The 19,453-nt window shown below is 45.9% G+C and overlaps 1 protein-coding gene across 1 annotated transcript; it reads right to left on the bottom strand.

Moving 5' to 3' along the window:
* Positions 1 to 9,801: 9,801 nt before the first annotated feature.
* Positions 9,802 to 14,343, bottom strand: LOC123786246 (melanoma antigen preferentially expressed in tumors-like). The gene is made up of 4 exons (XM_045788488.2): positions 14,311 to 14,343; positions 12,711 to 13,030; positions 11,696 to 12,304; positions 9,802 to 10,627 (listed from the first exon to the last, which is right to left on the bottom strand). The coding sequence occupies exons 1-4, from the start codon at positions 14,341 to 14,343 to the stop codon at positions 10,051 to 10,053; spliced, it is 1,539 nt and encodes a 512-aa protein (XP_045644444.2). The 3' UTR covers positions 9,802 to 10,050.
* Positions 14,344 to 19,453: the final 5,110 nt, after the last annotated feature.

The raw sequence follows: 19,453 nt of genomic DNA, 5'->3' as shown, positions 1-19,453 counted from the left end.
TAATCTGGGTTTGTAATACTGATCCAGGGGATGCCTGGGTGGCTCAGTAGGTTGTGTCCAACTCTTGATTTCAGCTCAGGTCTTGATCCCTGGGTCTTCAGTTCAAGCCCTGTATTGGGCTCTGCACTGGCTGGAGCCTACTTAAAAAAAAAAATGGAGGAGGAGTTAAGATGGCGGAGGGGTAGGAGTCCCCTTTTTCAGCTGGTCCCCTGAGTCGAGCTGGATAGGTACCAGACCATCCTGAAAACCCACGGAATCAGCCTGAAATGAAGGAAGATACATCTGGATCTCTATAAATGAACATCTCCAGCACTGAATATTGAGGTATGAAGTGGGGAGCCGTGAATCTGTGCACAGATGTTGGAAGATAAATGGAAGGGGGAGGAGTCTTCACACTCAGGTGCCAGGAAGCGGTAGCCACCTGCACTGGGGAGCGGGCCGGACTCACGGACTGCCACCCATGAGAGAGCAGACTGAGATCGTGAACCTGGGAACGCGTGTGCAACCAGACTGAAAACCGGCGCTCCGGAGCGCCCCCAAGCCATACTGAAACAGGGAGCTCGGGAGCGCGCGGGGGCGGCTGGTGGCTGGGGGGGTTAGAAACATAAAGGACAGAGACGTGAAGGCCCTGGAAGTGAGGGCTGGGACGCCAGCTGTGGGGTGCACAACCCAGGATGCTATAGGGTTTTTAGTAACACCAACAGAAATAGGGTTAAAGAGGCCAGGACAGCTCAGTGGAGAGCGGACTGTGATCTCTCTCTTCTGAGACAGAGGCTAGGATTCTTCCACTGCTGCTCTCTCAGAAGAGCCACAGAAAACCACCAGGGAAAGCTGCCACAGAACAAAAGCCCGGAAATACCAGCTCACATTGTGCCCATTCCCATCCCCCCTCGCCGGGGACAGGGAGACTCTACTCAAAAAGGGTTGCCTGAGTATCGGCACGGCAGGACCCTCCCCCAGAAGGCAGGCTGAAAATCAAGAAGCCCACATCCCTAAGGTCCCTATAAAACAAGAGCATGCTGCCTGGGTCCTGGTCAATGATTTGGGCTCTGGACAGCCCTGCAACCTCTCCTCATCAGAATGACGAGAATTAGAAATCCTCCCCCCTCAGCAAAGAAAAGATAATGAGTCTGTGACCTCTGCCACAGAACTGATGGATATGGATATAACCAAATTATCAGAAATGGAGTTCAGAGTAACAATGGTCAAGATGATGTGTAGACTTGAAAAAAATATTAACGAAAATATCAACGAGAATATAGAATCTCTAAGGGCGGAAATGAGAGCGAATCTGGCAGAAATTAAAAATGCTATGAATCAAATGCAGTCAAAACTAGATGCTCTGACGGCCAGGGTGAATGAGGCAGAAGAACAAATTAGTGAATTGGAGGATGGGATGGTAGAAGAGAAAGCTAAAACAGAAACTTGGCTCAAAAAAATCCAATCTCAAGAATATAGGTTATGGAAGATTACTGACTCAATGAAAGGTTCCAATGTCAGAATCATCGGCATCCCCGAGGGGGTGGAGAAAGAGAGAGGTCTAGAAGAGATATTTGAACAAATTGTAGCTGAAAACTTCCCTAATCTAGCAAAGGAAACAAGCATTCATGTCAAACAGGAAGAGAGGACCCCTCCCAAATTCAACCAAGACAAACGTCCCCTATGTCACATCATAGTGCAATTCACAAATATTAGATTCAAGGATACAGTATTGAAAGCAGCCAGGGCAACGAAATTTCTCACGTATCAAGGCAAAGGTATCAGAATTACGTCAGACCTGTCTACACAGACCTAGAATGAGAGAAAGGGTTGGTGCGGGGCATTTTTAGTGCCCTTTCAGAGAAAAACATGCAGGCAAGGATCCTTTATCCAACAAGGCTGCCATTCAGAATTGATGGAGAGATAAAGACCTTCCAGAATCGCCAGTCATTGACCAACTGCGTAACCACGAAACCAGCCCTACAGGAGATATTAAGGGGGGTTCTGTAAAAGTAAAAAGGCCCCAAGAGTGATACAGAACAGAAAGTCATAATCTATAGAAACAAAGACTTTACAGGCAACATGGCATCATTAAAATCATATCTCTCAATAATCACTCTCAATGAGACTGGCCTAAATGCTCCCATAAAACACCACAGGGTTGCAGATTGGATAAAAAGAAATGACCCATCCATTTGATGTCTACAAGAGACTCATTTTGAACCTAAAGATACATTCAGACTGAAAGTGAAGGGATGGAAAACCATTTTTCATGCCAATGAACCTCAAAAGAAAGCTGGGGTAGCGATTCTCATACCAGGCAGATTGGATTTTAAACTAAAGACTGTAGTTAGAGATACAGAAGGACACTGTATTATTCTTAAAGGATGTATCCAACAAGTGGATATGACAATTATAAATACCTATGCCCCCAACAGGGGAGCAGCAAGATACACAAGCCAACTCTTAACCAGAATAAAGAGACATATAGATAAAAATACGTTAATAGTAGGGGACCTCAACACTCCACTATCAGCAATAGACATATCATCTAAGCAGAAAATCAACAAAGAAACAAGAACTCTGAATGCCATACTGGACCAGATGGACCTCATATATAGATATAGAACACTACACCCCAGAACCAAAGAATACTCATTCTTCTCGAATTCACATGGAATGTTCATCAGAATAGATCATATGCTGGGTCAACAAACAGGTCTCAACCGATACCAAAAACTGAAATTATTCCCTGTGTATTCTCAGACCACAGTGGTTTGAAACTGGAACTCAATCACAAGGAAAAATTTGGAAGAAACTCAAACACTTGGAAACTAAGAACCATCCTGCTCAAGAATGATTCGATAAACCAGGAAATCAAAAAACAATTTAAACAATTTATGGAGACCAATGAGAATGAAAACACAACGGTCCAAAACCTATGGGACATGGCAAAGGCAGTCCTAAGGGGAAAATACATAGCCATCCAAGCCTCACTCAAAAGAATAGACAAATCTAAAATGCAGTTTTTATATTCTCACCTCAAGAAGCTGGAACAGGAACAGAAGAACAGGCCTAACCTGCACACGAGAAAGCAGTTGATCAAGATTAGAGCAGAGATCAATGAATTAGAATCCAGGACCACAGTAGACCAGATCAACAGAACTAGAAGCTGGTTATTTGAAAGAATAAATAAGATCGATAAACCACTGGTAAGACTTATTCAAAAGAATAGACAAAGGACCCAAAATAATAAAGTTATGAATGAAAAGGGAGTGGTCACAACCAACACCAACGAAATAGGAAGGATCATTAGAAATTGTTATCAACACCTTTATGTCAATAAACTAAACAACCTGGAAGAAATGGATGCCTTCCTGGAAACTTCTAAACTACCAAGACTGAAACAGGAAGAAATTGATTTTTTAAACATACCAATTAATTATGAAGAGATTGAAGCAGTGATCAAAAACTTCCCGAAAAACAAGACTCCAGGGCCTGATGGATTCCCCGGAGAATTCTACCAGACATTCAAAGAAGAAATTATACCTATTCTCCTGAAGCTGTTTCAAAAAATAGAAACAGAAGGAAAACTACCAAACTTATTCTATGAGCCCAGTATGACCGTGATCCCCAAACCAGGCAAAGACTTGATCAAAAAGAATTACAGACCGATACCCCTGATGAATATGAACGCCAAAATGCTCAACAAGATCCTGGCTAATAGAATCCAACAGTACATTAAAAGGATTATCCATCATGACCAAGTGGGATTCATACCTGGGATGCAAGCGTGATTCAACATTCGCAAATCAATCAGCGTGATACAACATATCAACAAGACAAGACTCAGGAACCATATATTCCTCTCAATTGATGCTGAAAAAGCATTTGACAAAATACAGCATCCTTTCCTGATTAAAACCCTTCAGAGTGTAGGATTAGAGGGTACATTTCTCAATCTCATAAAAGTGATCTATGAAAAGCCTACAGCAAATATTATTCTCAGTGGGGAAAAGCTGGAAGACTTTCCCTTAAGATCAGGAACATGACAAGGATGCCCACTCTCGCTACTATTATTCAACATAGTACTAGAAGTCCTTGCAACAGCAATCAGACAACAAAAAGGTATAAAACGTATCCAAATCGGCAAAGAAGAAATCAAAATGTCTCTCTTCGCAGATGACATGATACTCTACATGGAAAACCCAAAAGAATCCACTCCCAAACTATTAGAAGTTATAGAGCAATTCAGTAATGTGGCGGGATACAAAATCAATGCTCAGAAATTAGTTACATTTCTATACACGAATAATGAGACTGAAGAAAGAGAAATTAGGGAATCCATCCCATTTACAATAGCACCAAAAATCATACGTTATCTCGGAATTAACTTAACTAGAGACGAAAAGGAGCTATATTCTAGAAACTACAAATCACTCTTGGAAGACATTGAAGAAGACACAGAAAGATGGAAAAATATTCCATGCTCATGGGTCAGAAGAATTAACATAGTTAAAATGTCTATGCTACCCAGAGCAATCTACACTTTCAATGCCATCCTGATCAAAATACCAATGACATTTTTCAAAGAACTGGAACAAACAGCCCTTAAATTTGTGTGGAACAAGAAAAGGCCCCGAATCACCAAGGAACTGTTGAAAAGGAAAAACAAAGCTGGGGGCATCACAATGCCGGATTTCGAGCTGTACTACAAAGCTGTGATCACAAAGACAGCATGGTTCTGGCACAAAAACAGACACATAGACCAATGGAACAGAATAGAAAACCCAGAAATGGACCCTCAGCTCTTTGGGCAACTAATCTTTGATAAAGCAGGAAAAAACATCCAGTGGAAAAACGACAGTCTCTTCAATAAATGGTGCTGGGAAAATTGGACAGCTATATGCAAAAGAATGAAACTTGGCCACTCTCTCACACCATACACAAAGATCAAGTACAAATGGATGAAAGACCTCGATGTGAGACAGGAACCCATCAAAATCCTAGAGGAGAACATAGGCAGCAACCTCTTTGACTTCAGCCACGACAACTTTTTTCATGACACATCTCCAAAGGCAAGAGAAACAAAAGAAAAAATGAATGTGTGGGACTTCATAAAGATAAAAAGCTTCTGCACAGCCAAGGAAACAGTCAAAAGAACTAAGAGGCAGCCCACGGAATGGGAGAAGATATTTGCAAATGACACTACAGATAAAAGACTGGTATCCAAGATCTACAAAGAACTTCTCAAACTCAATACACAAGAAACAAACAAACAAATCAAAAAATGGGCAGAAGATATGAACCGACACTTTTCTAATGAAGCCATACAAATGGCTAATGGACACATGAAAAAATGTTCAAAATCATTAGCCTTCAGGGAAATTCAAATCAAATCCACACTGAGATACCACTTTACACCAGTTAGAATGGCAAAAATGGGCAAGGCAGGAAACAATTGTTGGAGAGGATGTGGAGAAAGGGGATCCCTCCTACCTTGTTGGTGGGAATGCAAGTTGGTACAGCCACTTTGGAAAACAGTGTGTAGGTCCCTTAAAAAGTTAAAAATTGAGCTACGCTATGATCCAGCCATTGCACTACTGGGTATTTACCCCAAGGATACAGACGTAGTGAAGAGAAGGACCATATGCACCCCAATGTTCATAGCAGCATTGTCCACAATAGCTAAATTGTGGAACAAGCCGAGAGGCCCTTCAGCAGATGACTGGATTAAGAAGATGTGGCCCATATAAACAATGGAATATTACTCAGCCATCAAAAAGAATGATTTCTCAACAGTTGCTGCAACGTGGAGGGCACTGGAGGAGATAATGCTAAGCAAAATAAGTCAAGCAGAGAAAGACAATTATCATATGGTTTCACTCATTTATGGAACATAAGAGGTAGGAAGATCAGTAGGAGAAGAATGGGAAGAATGAAGGGGGGGGGTAAACAGAAGGGGGAATGAACCATGAGAGACTATGGACTCTGGGAAACAAACTGAGTGCTTCAGGTGGTGGGGGTGGGGAATGGGATCGGCTGGTGATGGGTATTAACGAGGGCATGTATTTCATGGTGCACTGGGTATTATACGCATGTAATGAATCATGGAACATTACGTCAAAAACTAGGGATGTACTGTATGGTGACTAACATAATATAATAAAACAATATTATTAAAAAAAAAGTGAAACTACTACTGAAACTACTACAGTTCAGTTCTCCCCAACTCCCTCTCCTAGAATTATTTGACATTTTCGTTTTGCCCAGGCCTCCGGTCTCCTTCCAGGGTCTTTTCGGCCTCCGGATGATTCCCCAGTCTTGTTACATGAGATTGCCCTCTGATTCTTTTCTATCCATATTCCTTCCTCTCACATCCTTATCTCCAGCTGCCCTAAATCCAATATGCCTATCTCCTGTGCAGATCAAGCTGCTCCAAGGTGAATTATTACTGAACAATCTACTATGTGTGCCATAATCTCCTGCCTGCTTTCTAATGACCTGGAGACTCCTATCTCCCCCAACAGGGCCTTCATCTATATGGTCCCTCTGCCACCAGCCGTCACTACCTCCCCAGGCCCCTTGTATGGCCATCCTTACTGATGAGGACTCTCTCCAACCAATTCCGGGTTTTAAAAACCTCATTGCCTTGATAACATGCCTCTTTGAACATTTTGACGGCAGAGTCTAAATTCCGAGTAAAGAATCTTGCCAGATTTCTCTCAAATGAGGTCAGCCAAATAGAGCCCTGACTGTAGGACACCCTGCTTTAAAATCAAGATGCAGTGGTGACTTTTGTTCTTCCTTTACTTGTGTTGGGCAGATATAACCATCACTTTCCTACATGAGGTCATCCATGAACAGGGCACTCCAATGCATGCTTTTCATGTTAGTCCCATAGGTAAATCTCACCACATCATTATGGAGTATTGTCTCTATTTTGTGATTGAGCAACCCAATGCTGAGATCATGTGATGCTTTGTTTTTTCCTCTTCTTCCCAGAGAAGCTGTCCATTTTGTACACTTTTGCTCAAATCCTAGAGCTGTTGGTTCCCATTCTGGAAATTAGTCCCTGTAACTTGGGTCTACATTAGGGATGCTAGGACAAGGTGCATGTCAGGAAAACATGAGATCTTTTCCTGACTCTCTTTTTTGGGACATTCCATCAGTTACACAGATTTCTTTTTTTTTCCTTTTTTTAAATAATTTTTTTATTATGTTATGTGAGTCAGCATACAGTACATCCTTAGTTTTTGAGGTAGTGTTCCATGATTCATTATTTGCGTATAACACCCAGTGCTCCATGCAATACGTGCCCTCCTTAATACCCATCACTGTCCTATCCCAATCCTCAAACCCCCTACCCTCTGAAGCCCTCAGTTTGTTTCCCAGAGTCCATAGTCTGTCATGGTTCAGTCCCCCTTCTGTTTACTCCCCCTTCATTCTTCCCTTCCTTCTCCTACCGATCTTCCTATTTCTTATGTTCCATAAATGAGTGAATCCATATGATAATTGTCTTTCTCTGCTTGACTTATTTCACTTAGCATTATCTTCTCCAGTTCCATCCATGTTGCAGCAAATGTTGCATAATTGTTCTTTCTAATGGCTGAGTAATATTCCATTGTATATATGGACCACATCTTCATAATCCAGTCATCTGTTGAAGGGCATCTCGGCTCCTTCCACGATTTAGCTATTGTGGACAATGCTGCTATGAACATTGGGGTGCATATGGCCCTTCTCTTCACTACGTCTGTATCTTTGGGGTAAACACCCAGTAGTGCAATGGCTGGATCATAGGGTAGCTCAATATTTTACTTTTTAAGAGACCTCCACACTGTTTTCCACAGTGGCCATACCAACTTGCATTCCCACCAACAATGTAGGAGGGATCCCCTTTCTCCACATCTTCTCCAACATTTGTTGCTTCCTGCCTTGTCCATTTTTGCCATTCTAACTGGTGTAAGGTGGTATCTCAATGTGGTTTTGATTTGAATTTCCCTGATGGCTAATGATTTTGAACATTTTTTCTTGTGTCTGGGAGCCATTTGTATGGCTTCATTGGAAAAGTGTCTGTTTATATCTTCTGCCTATTTTTTTATTTGATTATTTGTTTCCCGTGTATTGAGTTTGAGAAGTTCTTTGTAGATCTTGGATACCAGTCTGTTATCTGTAGTGTCATTTGCAAATATCTTCTCCCATTCCATTGGCTGCCTCTTAGTTTTTTTGACTGTTTCCTTGGCTATGCAGAAGCTTTTTATCTTTATGAAGTCCCACACGTTCATTTTTTCTTTTGTTTCTCTTGCCTTTGGAGATGTGTCATGAAAATATTTGCTGTGGCCGATGTCAAAGAGGTTGCAGCCTATGTTGTCCTCTATGATTTTGATGAATTTACAGAGATTTCTGTTTTCTCTGCCATCAGAAATGGCAAGGTGTGTCCCAGAAGCTGATGTGCCTATTTCTGGTTCTTTGGGTATATGATAGAAGGCTTCTAGGCAGAAGGGGTAAACAGTATAGGAAGAGACTGAAAGGCCAGTTGTTGTGTGTGGCAAAAGAGGAAGGTGCTGACACCCAGCAAGGACAGTGGTGCACATGCACAGACACACAGACACACAGACACACAGACACACACACACACACACACACACACACACACAGTGGCTAGCACTGAATGAGAGGCAGTGGAACAACAAGCAGGGCTGACCTGCTTAAAGTCAGGGAAATGTGCAGATGGAGTCCTGCCCTGGGCCTTGTTGTGTGGTCTTCTCTCCCAGTATTTGTCTGGGAGTCCATGCAGTGAGGGACGTGAGGCAGCCTAGGGCCAGGATGCAGAGGTGTGGGGACAGGGAGCCCTCTTGCTCACTGGACAGTCTACAGTGTGACATCTTCATTTGGATGATTGGTCTCACAGGGTGGCCCCTCCACACCCCCAATTCTCAAGTCTGACATTGACCTGCTTCCACCCAAGTGTCTCCCAGGACATGGTAAGGGTTTGTTTATTCATTCTCAGGACCCAAATCCACATCACCTTCCTTGCTCAGAGTTGGCTTACCACCTTTGATAGCGAGGAAGGCAGATTTTCTGGAGAGAAAGTCAAACTCACATTGACATGATCTAGCCCCCACAAAAAGAGGTCAGATTTTTAATATGGGAAACAAATACTAAACCAATGTCATATATCTATATGATCTTAGTATTTTGCTAAAAAGAATTTACATATTTTTACTGACCACAACTAATTGATTGAGAAAGGACTGGACCTGGTGGGGAGACAAGAATGGGCTGGTAAGGCTCAGGGGCTCCAGTTCATCTGCAGGGTGTACGTCCCCTCCAGTCTTGAGGACCTGACTTGTACACAGTAAAGCCCTACCTTGGTACAGCCAAAGGCCAGGGAGGAAGACTTTGGATCCACTGGGGAGAAGTGCTTGAGTCCAGAGTCTGGCCGAGTTCGTGAGAGCCCTTCCAAAGCACTTTTTCTCCAGTGGTGCTATTGGCCCCCTGGTATGTTCCAGGCCCTGAGGATGCGCTGTGTGTGTGTTGACCCCTTAAACAGCCACAGAAATTAAGTGAAGAGGTAGCAGGTGCGCCAGAGATAAGCAGCAAATGGAGGAATGATAAATGGTGCCGTGAACTCCTGGGGCCGAACCTCACCCAGCTTAGTGTCTGAGCCTCATGAACGCTATACCTTCTCCTTTAATCAGGAACTGTGGATTCCTGGAGAATAAGCTTCATGTAGCACAGAGGACACCAGACAGGTGACACTGAGGTTCTCTTTATTTCTGACCATGTCTTTACAATCATCCATGCAGGGGTAACTCCCACATCCACCACCCAAACCCGAATCTCCCTCTAGAAATTCAGATTCATATTTCTAATACTATAAGATGCATCTCCCCAAAGATCCTATTAAGTCCCAAGTCAACATCTCCCCCTCCCTGAATCACCTTTCCTTCTCCTGCTCGCATCAGGCTGATTTTCTCAAACTGTGGCTTCTGTGCTCCTTTAAGACACTTATGCCTGGGCTTCAGTGTCCAAGTGCCCAGAATAAAACCTGTGATGTGTATCCAGCTAGGCAGGCATGTAACAGGGGCACAGAATGGGCTCCGGGTCATAGAAGGTCCTGTCGCCGCAGTGAGGGCAGGGGTTGGCACTGAACCAGACCATGCCTGGCCGCCCCAACTCCTGCAGCATCTGCTTCAGCCTGGCATGCAGCTGGGCCAGTCTGCCCAGGTGGAGGGTGCCACGGACGTCCTCGTAACTCTCCAGGGGGGCCGGATACAGCACGTGACTCAGGTTGCTCAGCCCGATGGTGTGGCGCAGTAGGTTCTCCAGGACAGCCATGGAGATGGGGTTTCCACAGAAGCTGAAGGTTGTAAGCTGGGAGCAGCGGCCCAGGGCAGGCAGGATGTCCGTGAACTGGGAGTCCATGATCCCACACTCATCTAAGTCCAGGTCCTGGAGGGTGGCGGAGGCTCTCTCTATCAGAACTTGGAGAGGCTCAGGACTCATATTGGTCAGGCTGACCCCGCTGAGACCCAGGTCCTTCAGCTGACTGACGTTCAGGTGCTGGGACAGATGTGTCAAGTCGGATTCCGAAAGCAGGCAATTAGTTATTGACAGGGTCTCCAAGGGGGTCTTCAGGCACCTGGGGAGAGACAGAGCAGTTAGTTCTGGGGGGGTAGAGGTGGCGGGCAGAGGGACAGGGGGATGACCCACTGCACGCAGACCCAGGGCGTTACAGATGACGGTCAAGCCCCAGGACGCCGTCTGGGGAAAAAAGGCACTCAAATCCATCCAAGTTTCAGGGTAGTCCTTTCTCCATTACTCATTTGCTCGGTGACGTGGTTAAGTAAACGAAACCTCCATGCCCCCTGTGCTGTCAGATGCACCACAGCATGCCCCCTGGAGGTGCTGTGAGCATGAATCAATCCCACAATGTGAGGCACTCAGAGGGGAGCCTGGCCCCATGTCTCCAATAAGGAAGGGAATCGAATCGAAGTTTAGCACTGGGAGACACGACTAGAAATGCTTTCAACTCTGGCCGCTTCTACGACCCCAGTCCTGGGTACCTGTTTCCGATGAGGCTAATGGGAGATGTGCACAAAGAGCTAATCTGGGCAAGGCTTGGCAACATGCAGCCTGCAAGGCCTAACCTGGATCACTGTATCATCCACGTACCAGGAATCACTTTCCACAATTCTTCACTCTTGCTCCCTCCCCCTCATCCCCGAATCAGGCATTCCCTCTCTAGTGCCTTATGTGGGACCCAGAGCAACCCTTTACAGACGGAATTGAAGGAAGGTTTGGAGGGAGAGGCTCAGGCTGACAAAACTGCCAAGTGCAGAACTTGGGATCTGAAATCTCACACCGGATGCACTTCCCCTTCAACCATGCCCTCAAGTTTAGTTATTTTTTATCATTCTAATTTAGGCATCATTTTCTCAGGAAGAATTCCCAAAGCCCCCCCTTATACAGATTCCTAACTAGCAGCCCCTTCGAATAGTATCTATCCTAGTTCATACCACCAAACTTTATCTGGGAGGTTATGTGACAACATGCGTAGAGACAGAGCAGGGACAGTGTGTGGACCTTCCAGTGACTCATGACGTGCTCTGGCACTGTCGACGGCAGGCACACGGCAGATGCCCGCTTTTGTTTACTGAAACAAAAAAGCGCTTATGCTCGTCTGCCGAGAAACCTCACCGTCCCTCACCTGAGCACCTGGTCCAGGCGGTCTTCGAGGAAGGAGATGGAGTCCAAATAGAGCTCCTCAAGGTGGTGCAGCCTGAGGAACTGAGCGGTGAACTGGCTGATGCACTGCTCCTCCTTCGCCGGCGTGCTGTGGGAAGACATGTGGATGTGCGAGAGGAGGAGCCTGCGCAGATTGGCCATCTGGCCCAGGTGAGGAGCAAACTTCCCCAGGGTAGACAGTTTCCAGGTGCAATTCACTTCCAGATCCTGGATGGAGTCCAGCTGTACGATGTTCAGGATCTTCCTGATGTTCTGCATGGGCATCGCGAAAATCTTCAGCTTCTTACAGCACAGGTGCAGCAGACCCTTCCTCTGCTTGACTTTCTGGATGAGGTAGGCGACGGACTCGTCAGGGGTACTTTCTTTGAGGCAAAGATCTATCAGCACCTCCACAGGAGCCAAGGGTGGCTTGGGCCGTGGCCTGCAACCATCCACTTTTTGCTTCTTCCTCGTGGGCTGGGCCACCTCTGGCTCCAACAGGGAGTACATACTGGCCCTGGTCCCAGACCACACAGTCCAGAAGTCCTGATGAGCATTCTTCCGTAAATCTAGCACCTGCAGTTTCCACCTACTGCAGGGAAGATGGGAGACAGACCGAAATGCTTTCAGATCAATGGGGAATAAGACTGAGTCTTAGAATCTAGGCAAGGCCCAGATGCCTGGCGTGTGCTTTTACTCCACACCCTGGATGTCAGTGGCTCCTTGGGCTACTGGGATCCTTCTTGGGCCCAACTTGCAGTACCTTTAAGTGCCACTGGCAGGAGGTGGGCAGCATGTTCCTTTGGTCACCTCTGCATCTCAATCAGCCCTACAAGTCCATAGCCTATTCCTAGAGTGACCCCAGAGATGGACCCAAGGCTGCTCTGAGCTTTCTCACAGAAGCTGCTGGCCCACCCTGTGGCCCTGGACTTTCCATGACCCCAGTTGTATCTTGCTTGGACCCCCAGGGCCCTCCCAGTCTACGGGATCACCCTCACCTGGGGCGAACCTCCTGGGCAAGCAGGACATCAAGTCCATCGAGCGCAGCTTGGAAGGTCTCCTGGTGAGGCTGCTGCTCCTTCATCAGGGCCCCCAGAGGGAGGCAGGGGAAGGGCCAGGCCTGCACCATCGCCTTCAGGGTCTCGCTGTGCCTCCCAGCGAAGGCTGCTGTGAACAGCGGTGGGAAGAGCTCCATGGGCAGCACCTCCAGAGCGGCGATGGCCGAGGCCTGGTCCCGCAGCAGGCTCTGACCTGCCAGGTCCAGGAGCCTAAGCGGGGCCGGCATGCTCATCCTGATGAATCTGCTCCGAAAAGAATCCTGGCGAAATAGTCAAGAAACAAGGCTGAGTGCTAGCAACCCCATTATTCCTCCACCCTTGAAAGGAACCAACTCAAGGCCAAAGTCGATGTTCTGGCAATAGTTGGGGAGTCCTCCGTTTACCCCAGTTCCGTTCTCTACTGGGTGGTCACAAAGCTACAGCTTTGCCCCTGCTGGCACCAGATTGTGCATCTTACCAGGCCCCGATGGGGAAGCAAGATCACCACTGGTCCCATTCCATATCCAGCTACTGCCTCATTGAATTCTAGCCCTCTGCAGAGTTAGTACCGAGGAGCCTGAAAACCAACCCCATCCCTTTCAAGGAAAAGTTGCTGATTATCCCCTGACTATTGAACATATAGAGGAATAAGGAATGTCACGAGGCCCAGAATGAGCCCCTTTTCAGCTCTAACAAATAACTCAGATGTGAAAGATTAAGGAACACCTGGACAATGAGTGCCATTACATCATTTTAAAATTTTTCAACTGTAAAAGTAGCATGACACTATTCTACAGCATGTGGAAGTTGGGGATGAAAAAAATGTATACTCTTTCAAGATGATTTTATTACGTCTGTCCTACGAATATGAGAATTACTGTTTTATTTAGGGGAACATGGAGCTCACAATCAGAACAAAGCCTTCACCTTTAAAAAAAATATTCCATGAAATATTTTTTTCCTATGGAATATTTTTTAAGCTTTTAGTTTATTATTTTTCTTAAAAAGTTTTAACTAGTAAAATCACAAAACAATAAATTATATGAACTATAATTACTGAACACAAACTAAATATTTAAAATGTCATAAAAAATTCCAATTAGAATTCTTTCATTTCCAAAAACTCTATCTGGTTAAGAAATATCTTAAACGTCTATAAAATGGCATACACCAAAGCAAAAATCAAAATGCTTGAGATTAAGGCAAAACTGCACTTTGAGGCAAAAGTAAAGCCTGTTCACCCATACTGCATGGCCGAGGGCAGTATGATGGCAGCATCCCAAGCTTAGGGCTCCTGCCTCACCAGAACGAGACGTGGTGCATGGAGCATGGAGCATCCTGCTCAGACCTCAGGGTCTCTCCTCTGGTTCCTCAGAAGCAGTACTATCCTTTCTGGCTACACTTCCCTTTTTCAGATCCTAGCTCAAATTTCCAACTGAAAGAACAATGTTATTATCACTGGATCTCCATCCAGTTAATTCAGATTGGGTTTTTTACTTTCTCCATACAACTGACTGACTCATATGCCCCATTCATGAAAGAAAAAGAAAAGAAAACCAACCTGGAGGTATACTTGGGGGAGTTTTGGCCACATCAGAATAACTCAAATGTTCGAGTTAAGACAGCTTTATGCAGACAGTGTTGTTATCCCAAAAGAAAAAGAAATAAACAAAATAAAATTCCAGAATATCAGAGTCACTTATATTTTATGTTACCTAAAACTGCAAAACATGTGTGCATTCATGGAAGAACAGATGTACAATCAAGGGATGGCTGGTCTTCCAGATTTTGAGGGTCAAGGCTTCCCTGAAGGAAGTCAGGTCAAAATTACAACTAGGAGTTGGCCAGAAAAAGGGAGGAGTGGGTGTTTGTAATGGGACCATGGGAATTATCAGAGACTAAGAAAAATACATTTTGTTTGAGGAGTTCAAAGACTTTTATGGATCCTTTAAACCCAAGGGCAGAGAGGAAATCTGCTCTTCTTCCCAGGAGGTAAAAGGGATTTCCTCCTAGAAGGCTGGGATCAGCCCAGCAAAATGGCTGGAGAAGATTCAATGTAGGAATCTGGGCTGCGGAGAGGTCAGAACCATATTGGCAACCAAACCTAGGACAGGACTAGTCCAATTCTGACAGCCACTGGGGGTGAGAACCATGAGCTCTTTGGGGTCTTAGAGGCAGGGAGAGAAATAAGTATGAGCTAAAAGCAGGTATCCTTGTCATCAAGAAGCTGCCACCAGGGGACCTTTAGGTTCAAGTGTCCTCTTCCACATCCTGACCTTTCAAAGGCAGATCAGGTCTAGGCATTTCCCAGGGGTCTTGGCCCCAAATCTGATCTCCAAAGGCCCCCTCCCAAGTATGTATTGACAACTGCTATTTCCTCATTCCTAGGAAACAACTAATATAAATACAACTTCAAAAAGCCCCTTCTGGCCCTGCTCCTACCCTTTTTAATTATTCCCATTCTTCTGGGACAGTGCCATTAGGAACAGGAATAAAACTTTTCCCCTCTCTCTCCCTATTAAGCTCAGTACCCAAATACCAACACTTTTCCCCCTCACAAAATTTGAAGCTGTATTTGACATTTAAGGACCTGCCAAATTTAGGGGCACCTGGGTGGCTCAGTCGTTAAGCGTCTGCCTTCGGCTCAGGGCGTGATCCTGGGGTCCTGGGATTGAGCCCCACATCGGGCTCCATGCTCCCCTGGGAGCCTGCTTCTTCCTCTCCCACTCCCCCCCTGCCTGTGTTCCCTCTCTCGCTGGCTGTCTCTCTGTCAAATAAATAAATAAAATCTTAAAAAAAAAAAGGATCTGCCAAATTTAGGGATGATTCCCATGCTGGGCTGGATCACACATTTGTAGTTCTGACATTTTAGAACACACAGAGAGAGAACCTCTCCACACAAAGAATTCTCCAGGCTATTCTTTACCCCTTGCATTGTGATGCCCAAACAATTCTTCAATACCACTGGTGAGGAGACTGGGATTCTCTGAAGGATGTTCTCCACCTTAGTATCTTCACGAAGGCTGCTTTCTCCAAATTTCTACCACTGGTATCAGCAGGCTTTGTATCAAATAGGTTAATTCGAATGTGCTCTGTGGGCATTTTAGCCACCAGGCAATCACTGTTATCAATCAGCTGCAGGAGACTGAGATTAGTAACAAAGATAATTGTGAATGTCCCTGATAACAGAGCAGTCACTGGGCATGGAAACGCTGCTTTGGAACTTTTCATCCAGTACTTCCAATAACCTTTGCAGGAAATGTAAAGTTCACGGTTGATTTTATTTTTATCCCTGTGAATCCAAACCCCACTCCCCACAGGGAGTAATTGGTAGACCCCTTCAGACAAGGGGTTTGGATGGGTTTGCCCCACCAAGTGGTTGGACAATCTCAATGCTAGAGAAACCTGACTGACAGACTTCACCTGGACTTCGGGGAAACAGGAAAACTGTGTAAGTCCTAGATTGGGAAGGGTCTACGGGATCCCAGTGTCTAGGAGATCCGAGGAGGCAGAAGTGACCACTGTCTTCAGATCTAAAAGTGTGTAGTATGAGCCAAACACTCTTCCCTTGTGAGGCAAGGCATACTCCTCTGTCCACCTTCATGCAGAGCCTCTGGATCAGGGGACATGCTGTGGGGCTGGAAGCAGGAGCACCAGGAACACAGCTATACGAAGGGCTGTCCTTCCTGCCCAGGATCAGGACTGGCTAAGGACAACTCTCAGAGCCAAGGCATGAATTTGAAGGATGTTCCTACTGCATCCTGGTCACCTGTTTTCATGGTCTTCATTTGCTACTTAGGCCATGACCAGCCCCTGAGCTCATTAGAGTGGGTATCCTGTCCCCACCTTTTCCATTCACAGAATTCCAACTAGGATCCCAGAGCATCTGCCTTATTGGGGGCCTTTAGAATGTTTCTGTGCTTCTACCCTATGCCAACTGGGCAGCACTCTGTGTCCCTGGAATGTCAGCCCACCTCTCTTGGAGCCTGGGGTGTGGCCACGATGCTAGGGAACATCTTTCCACTGTATCAACAGAAATCAAGGAATTCTCCCCAATTCTACTGAGCATTATATTAGAGAACAGGACAAGCCACATCTGTTTTTCTAGATCTCAGGGGCTCCAGGAATGCTGGAGGATGATCCTTCCTGAGTTCCAGAGAAAAGACCCCAACTCTGGTCTTGAGGAGCAGCAGGCTAATGAGAAGGTGGGAGCCCAGTCCTGATGCAGCAGCCCCACCTCAGGCTCTCAAGGCAGCCCTTGGACAGACAAGATTCCACGTGGTATCCAATACGTCTCTGAAATTTCCCTCTGGTGTCTCATCTCTTCTTGCCCTGATATATTTTGCCCTCTGTGCCTTTTTAGCACAGCAGGAGGTCAGGTCTTCTGGCTCTCACAGAGCTGTGTCCCTTAAAGTGTGGACACTTGTGTCTGAGACCACCTGGGGGCCCTGGGGGCCTGGGTGAGCTGCCAGTGGCTGGGGCAGGGTGGACATGTTCACAGGAATGTCTCCAGACCAGCTGACCTCTTCTCCGGACACACCTTCTATACTCAATCCTTGATTCACTCAAAAACATTTACTGAGTGCCACAGACCTTACAGTCTATTGAGAAAGCAAATGAAAAAGCAGCAAGCTGAAAGATAAACTAATCAGAAGTCGACTTTGCTTTGCATGATAGAGCTGGACCATAAAGATCGACTGTGCAAGATGAGACTATGCAAAGCCAAGTTATGAATCCACGAACTCACGGTTTTTCTGTGGCCATTCAAAAACTGTTTTTTGCCAACCATGAAGAATTCTCTTCCTATTGGCTATAAACATGTTGAGAAATGAATAAAATAGTAAAACTACTATTTACTTAGTATGTTGATTTTAAACTCTGAAAATTAAACCATTTCTCTGCAAAAAAAATGTATCAAGGGTAGTTTTAACATTGCTTACGGTTCTTCTCAGGTCACTTTTGGTATAGAGCGAGAGCATCTTTTCTATGCCCTGGCAAATTGTCATGCTGCTTTCTAAGTTCGGATGGACTTCCAACATTTTATCTTTCATGTTTTCAATGTCCTGACATATTTTTGAGAGAGTTCCTTTAGTGTGAAGACTTCTGCCAGACTCACTTCCTCTGAGACATCTTCATCCTTTTGTCACATCCATACTCTCCCTTCACACTTCTCTGGGAGATGGGTAATGTGATCTTGAAGCTGGATTTGGAATCACAATGATGAATGAAAAGAACTCCTCATGTTTGGTAGAACTTAAGAAGTTACCAAAGCAGTTCATTTTCTAGCTTCTAGTTTCTCTCTTGGCTAAGATTGATTTTCCCTTTCCATGTACAGTAGTTGAGGCTCAAGAGTGTGAGTCACTTGCACCCATGTCACAGAGCAGACCATGGGAGGGGGGCACAGGAATGAGGCCTGGCTGCTGGACCAGGGCTTTCGACAGCCATCACTTATGCCAGCCTGATGGGAATGTGCCTAGAGAAGTCACCTGAAAATGGGAACATTCCACTATGTGTGGCAGCAGTGGACAAGGTCAGAGAACAGGAATTTCCACTTAGACATCACCCACCACAGTCCAGGAGGTCAGCAGGTCTTTACTCTGCTGAGGTCTGTGGGCCCTGCCAGGCATCCAGAAGGATGGGTTGGGGAGGGGTGCTATATTCCCAGGAAGAAATCAGAAAGGCCTGAGCTCGCTGTCTTGAGGCACCTCCAATCAGAAGCTCTGTCTCCCCAGTGAACCAGGCTCAGCATAGTTCCTGGGAGGGTACATCTCCCCACCCTGCATATTCTTGGCTGTTTCAAGTACAAATATTTGCTGATGGGGTGTCACCCACAGGATCTGAGGAGCACAGATACACATGTAGGCCCCTCCCATATATGGGCCAGTGGATAAGAAGGGGAGCCCAGAGCAGCACAGGTGCCACAGGAGACAGAGCCCTGGAGCATCTCCACCATGGCCTGATCATGCTCTGGTCATCCTTCTCTCTGCACAGGTGAGGGACTCTAAGGAGGGGACTTTCTGGCAGCCCAGGGCTGACTCTTTTCTCCCTCTGCCTCAAACTCCTCTGAAGTCATGGCTTTCTCCTCTTTGCATGTCCTCTTCCTCTCAGGGTCCTGGACCGAGTCTGTCCTGACACAGACACTCTTGGGTTCTGCGGCTGTGAGACAGAAGGTCATCATTTCCTGCTCTGGAGGCAGCAGTAATTCTGGACATTATAGCTAGGTGTCCTGGTATCAAGAACACTCATGTGCTGCCTGACACTCCCAATGCACAAGGTTGTCCTGGGGCCTCCGTCCATTGTCCAGCTTCAAGTTGGGCCACATGGCCTCCCCAACTTCTTTGGCCTTTAGCTGGAGGACTAGCTGGGCACTACTATTGTTCTCTTTCAAGGAGTATGCCCTTACCCTCAGGAGTCCAAGCCCACAGAGAAGTGACCAAAACCTTCCTGGGCTCACTCACTCTGCCCTTGCTTGACACCAAACAGGAGTCAAGTGCCTGGGGTCTATAGCCAGCCTTACTCTTTCACTCCAAGCAGAGGTTCTAAACATAACTATGGCTTTGGGAATGGGGTCCCCAACACACCAGAGCTGCTTCTTATAAAAAAGCAACAGGACAGGAGCACCTGGTTGGCTCAAGCATCTCCCTTTGGTTCAGGTCATGATCCAGGGTCCTGGGTTCGATCCCTGCATTGGGCTCCCTGCTCAG

The sequence above is a fragment of the Ursus americanus genome, chromosome 30 (genome assembly GCF_024610735.1).
Source record: "Ursus americanus isolate L20-20 chromosome 30, mUrsAme1.1.p, whole genome shotgun sequence".
NCBI lineage: Eukaryota > Metazoa > Chordata > Mammalia > Carnivora > Ursidae > Ursus > Ursus americanus.
The sequence above is the reverse complement of the archived record's forward strand: the minus strand, read 5'-3'. Positions and strand labels throughout refer to the sequence as shown.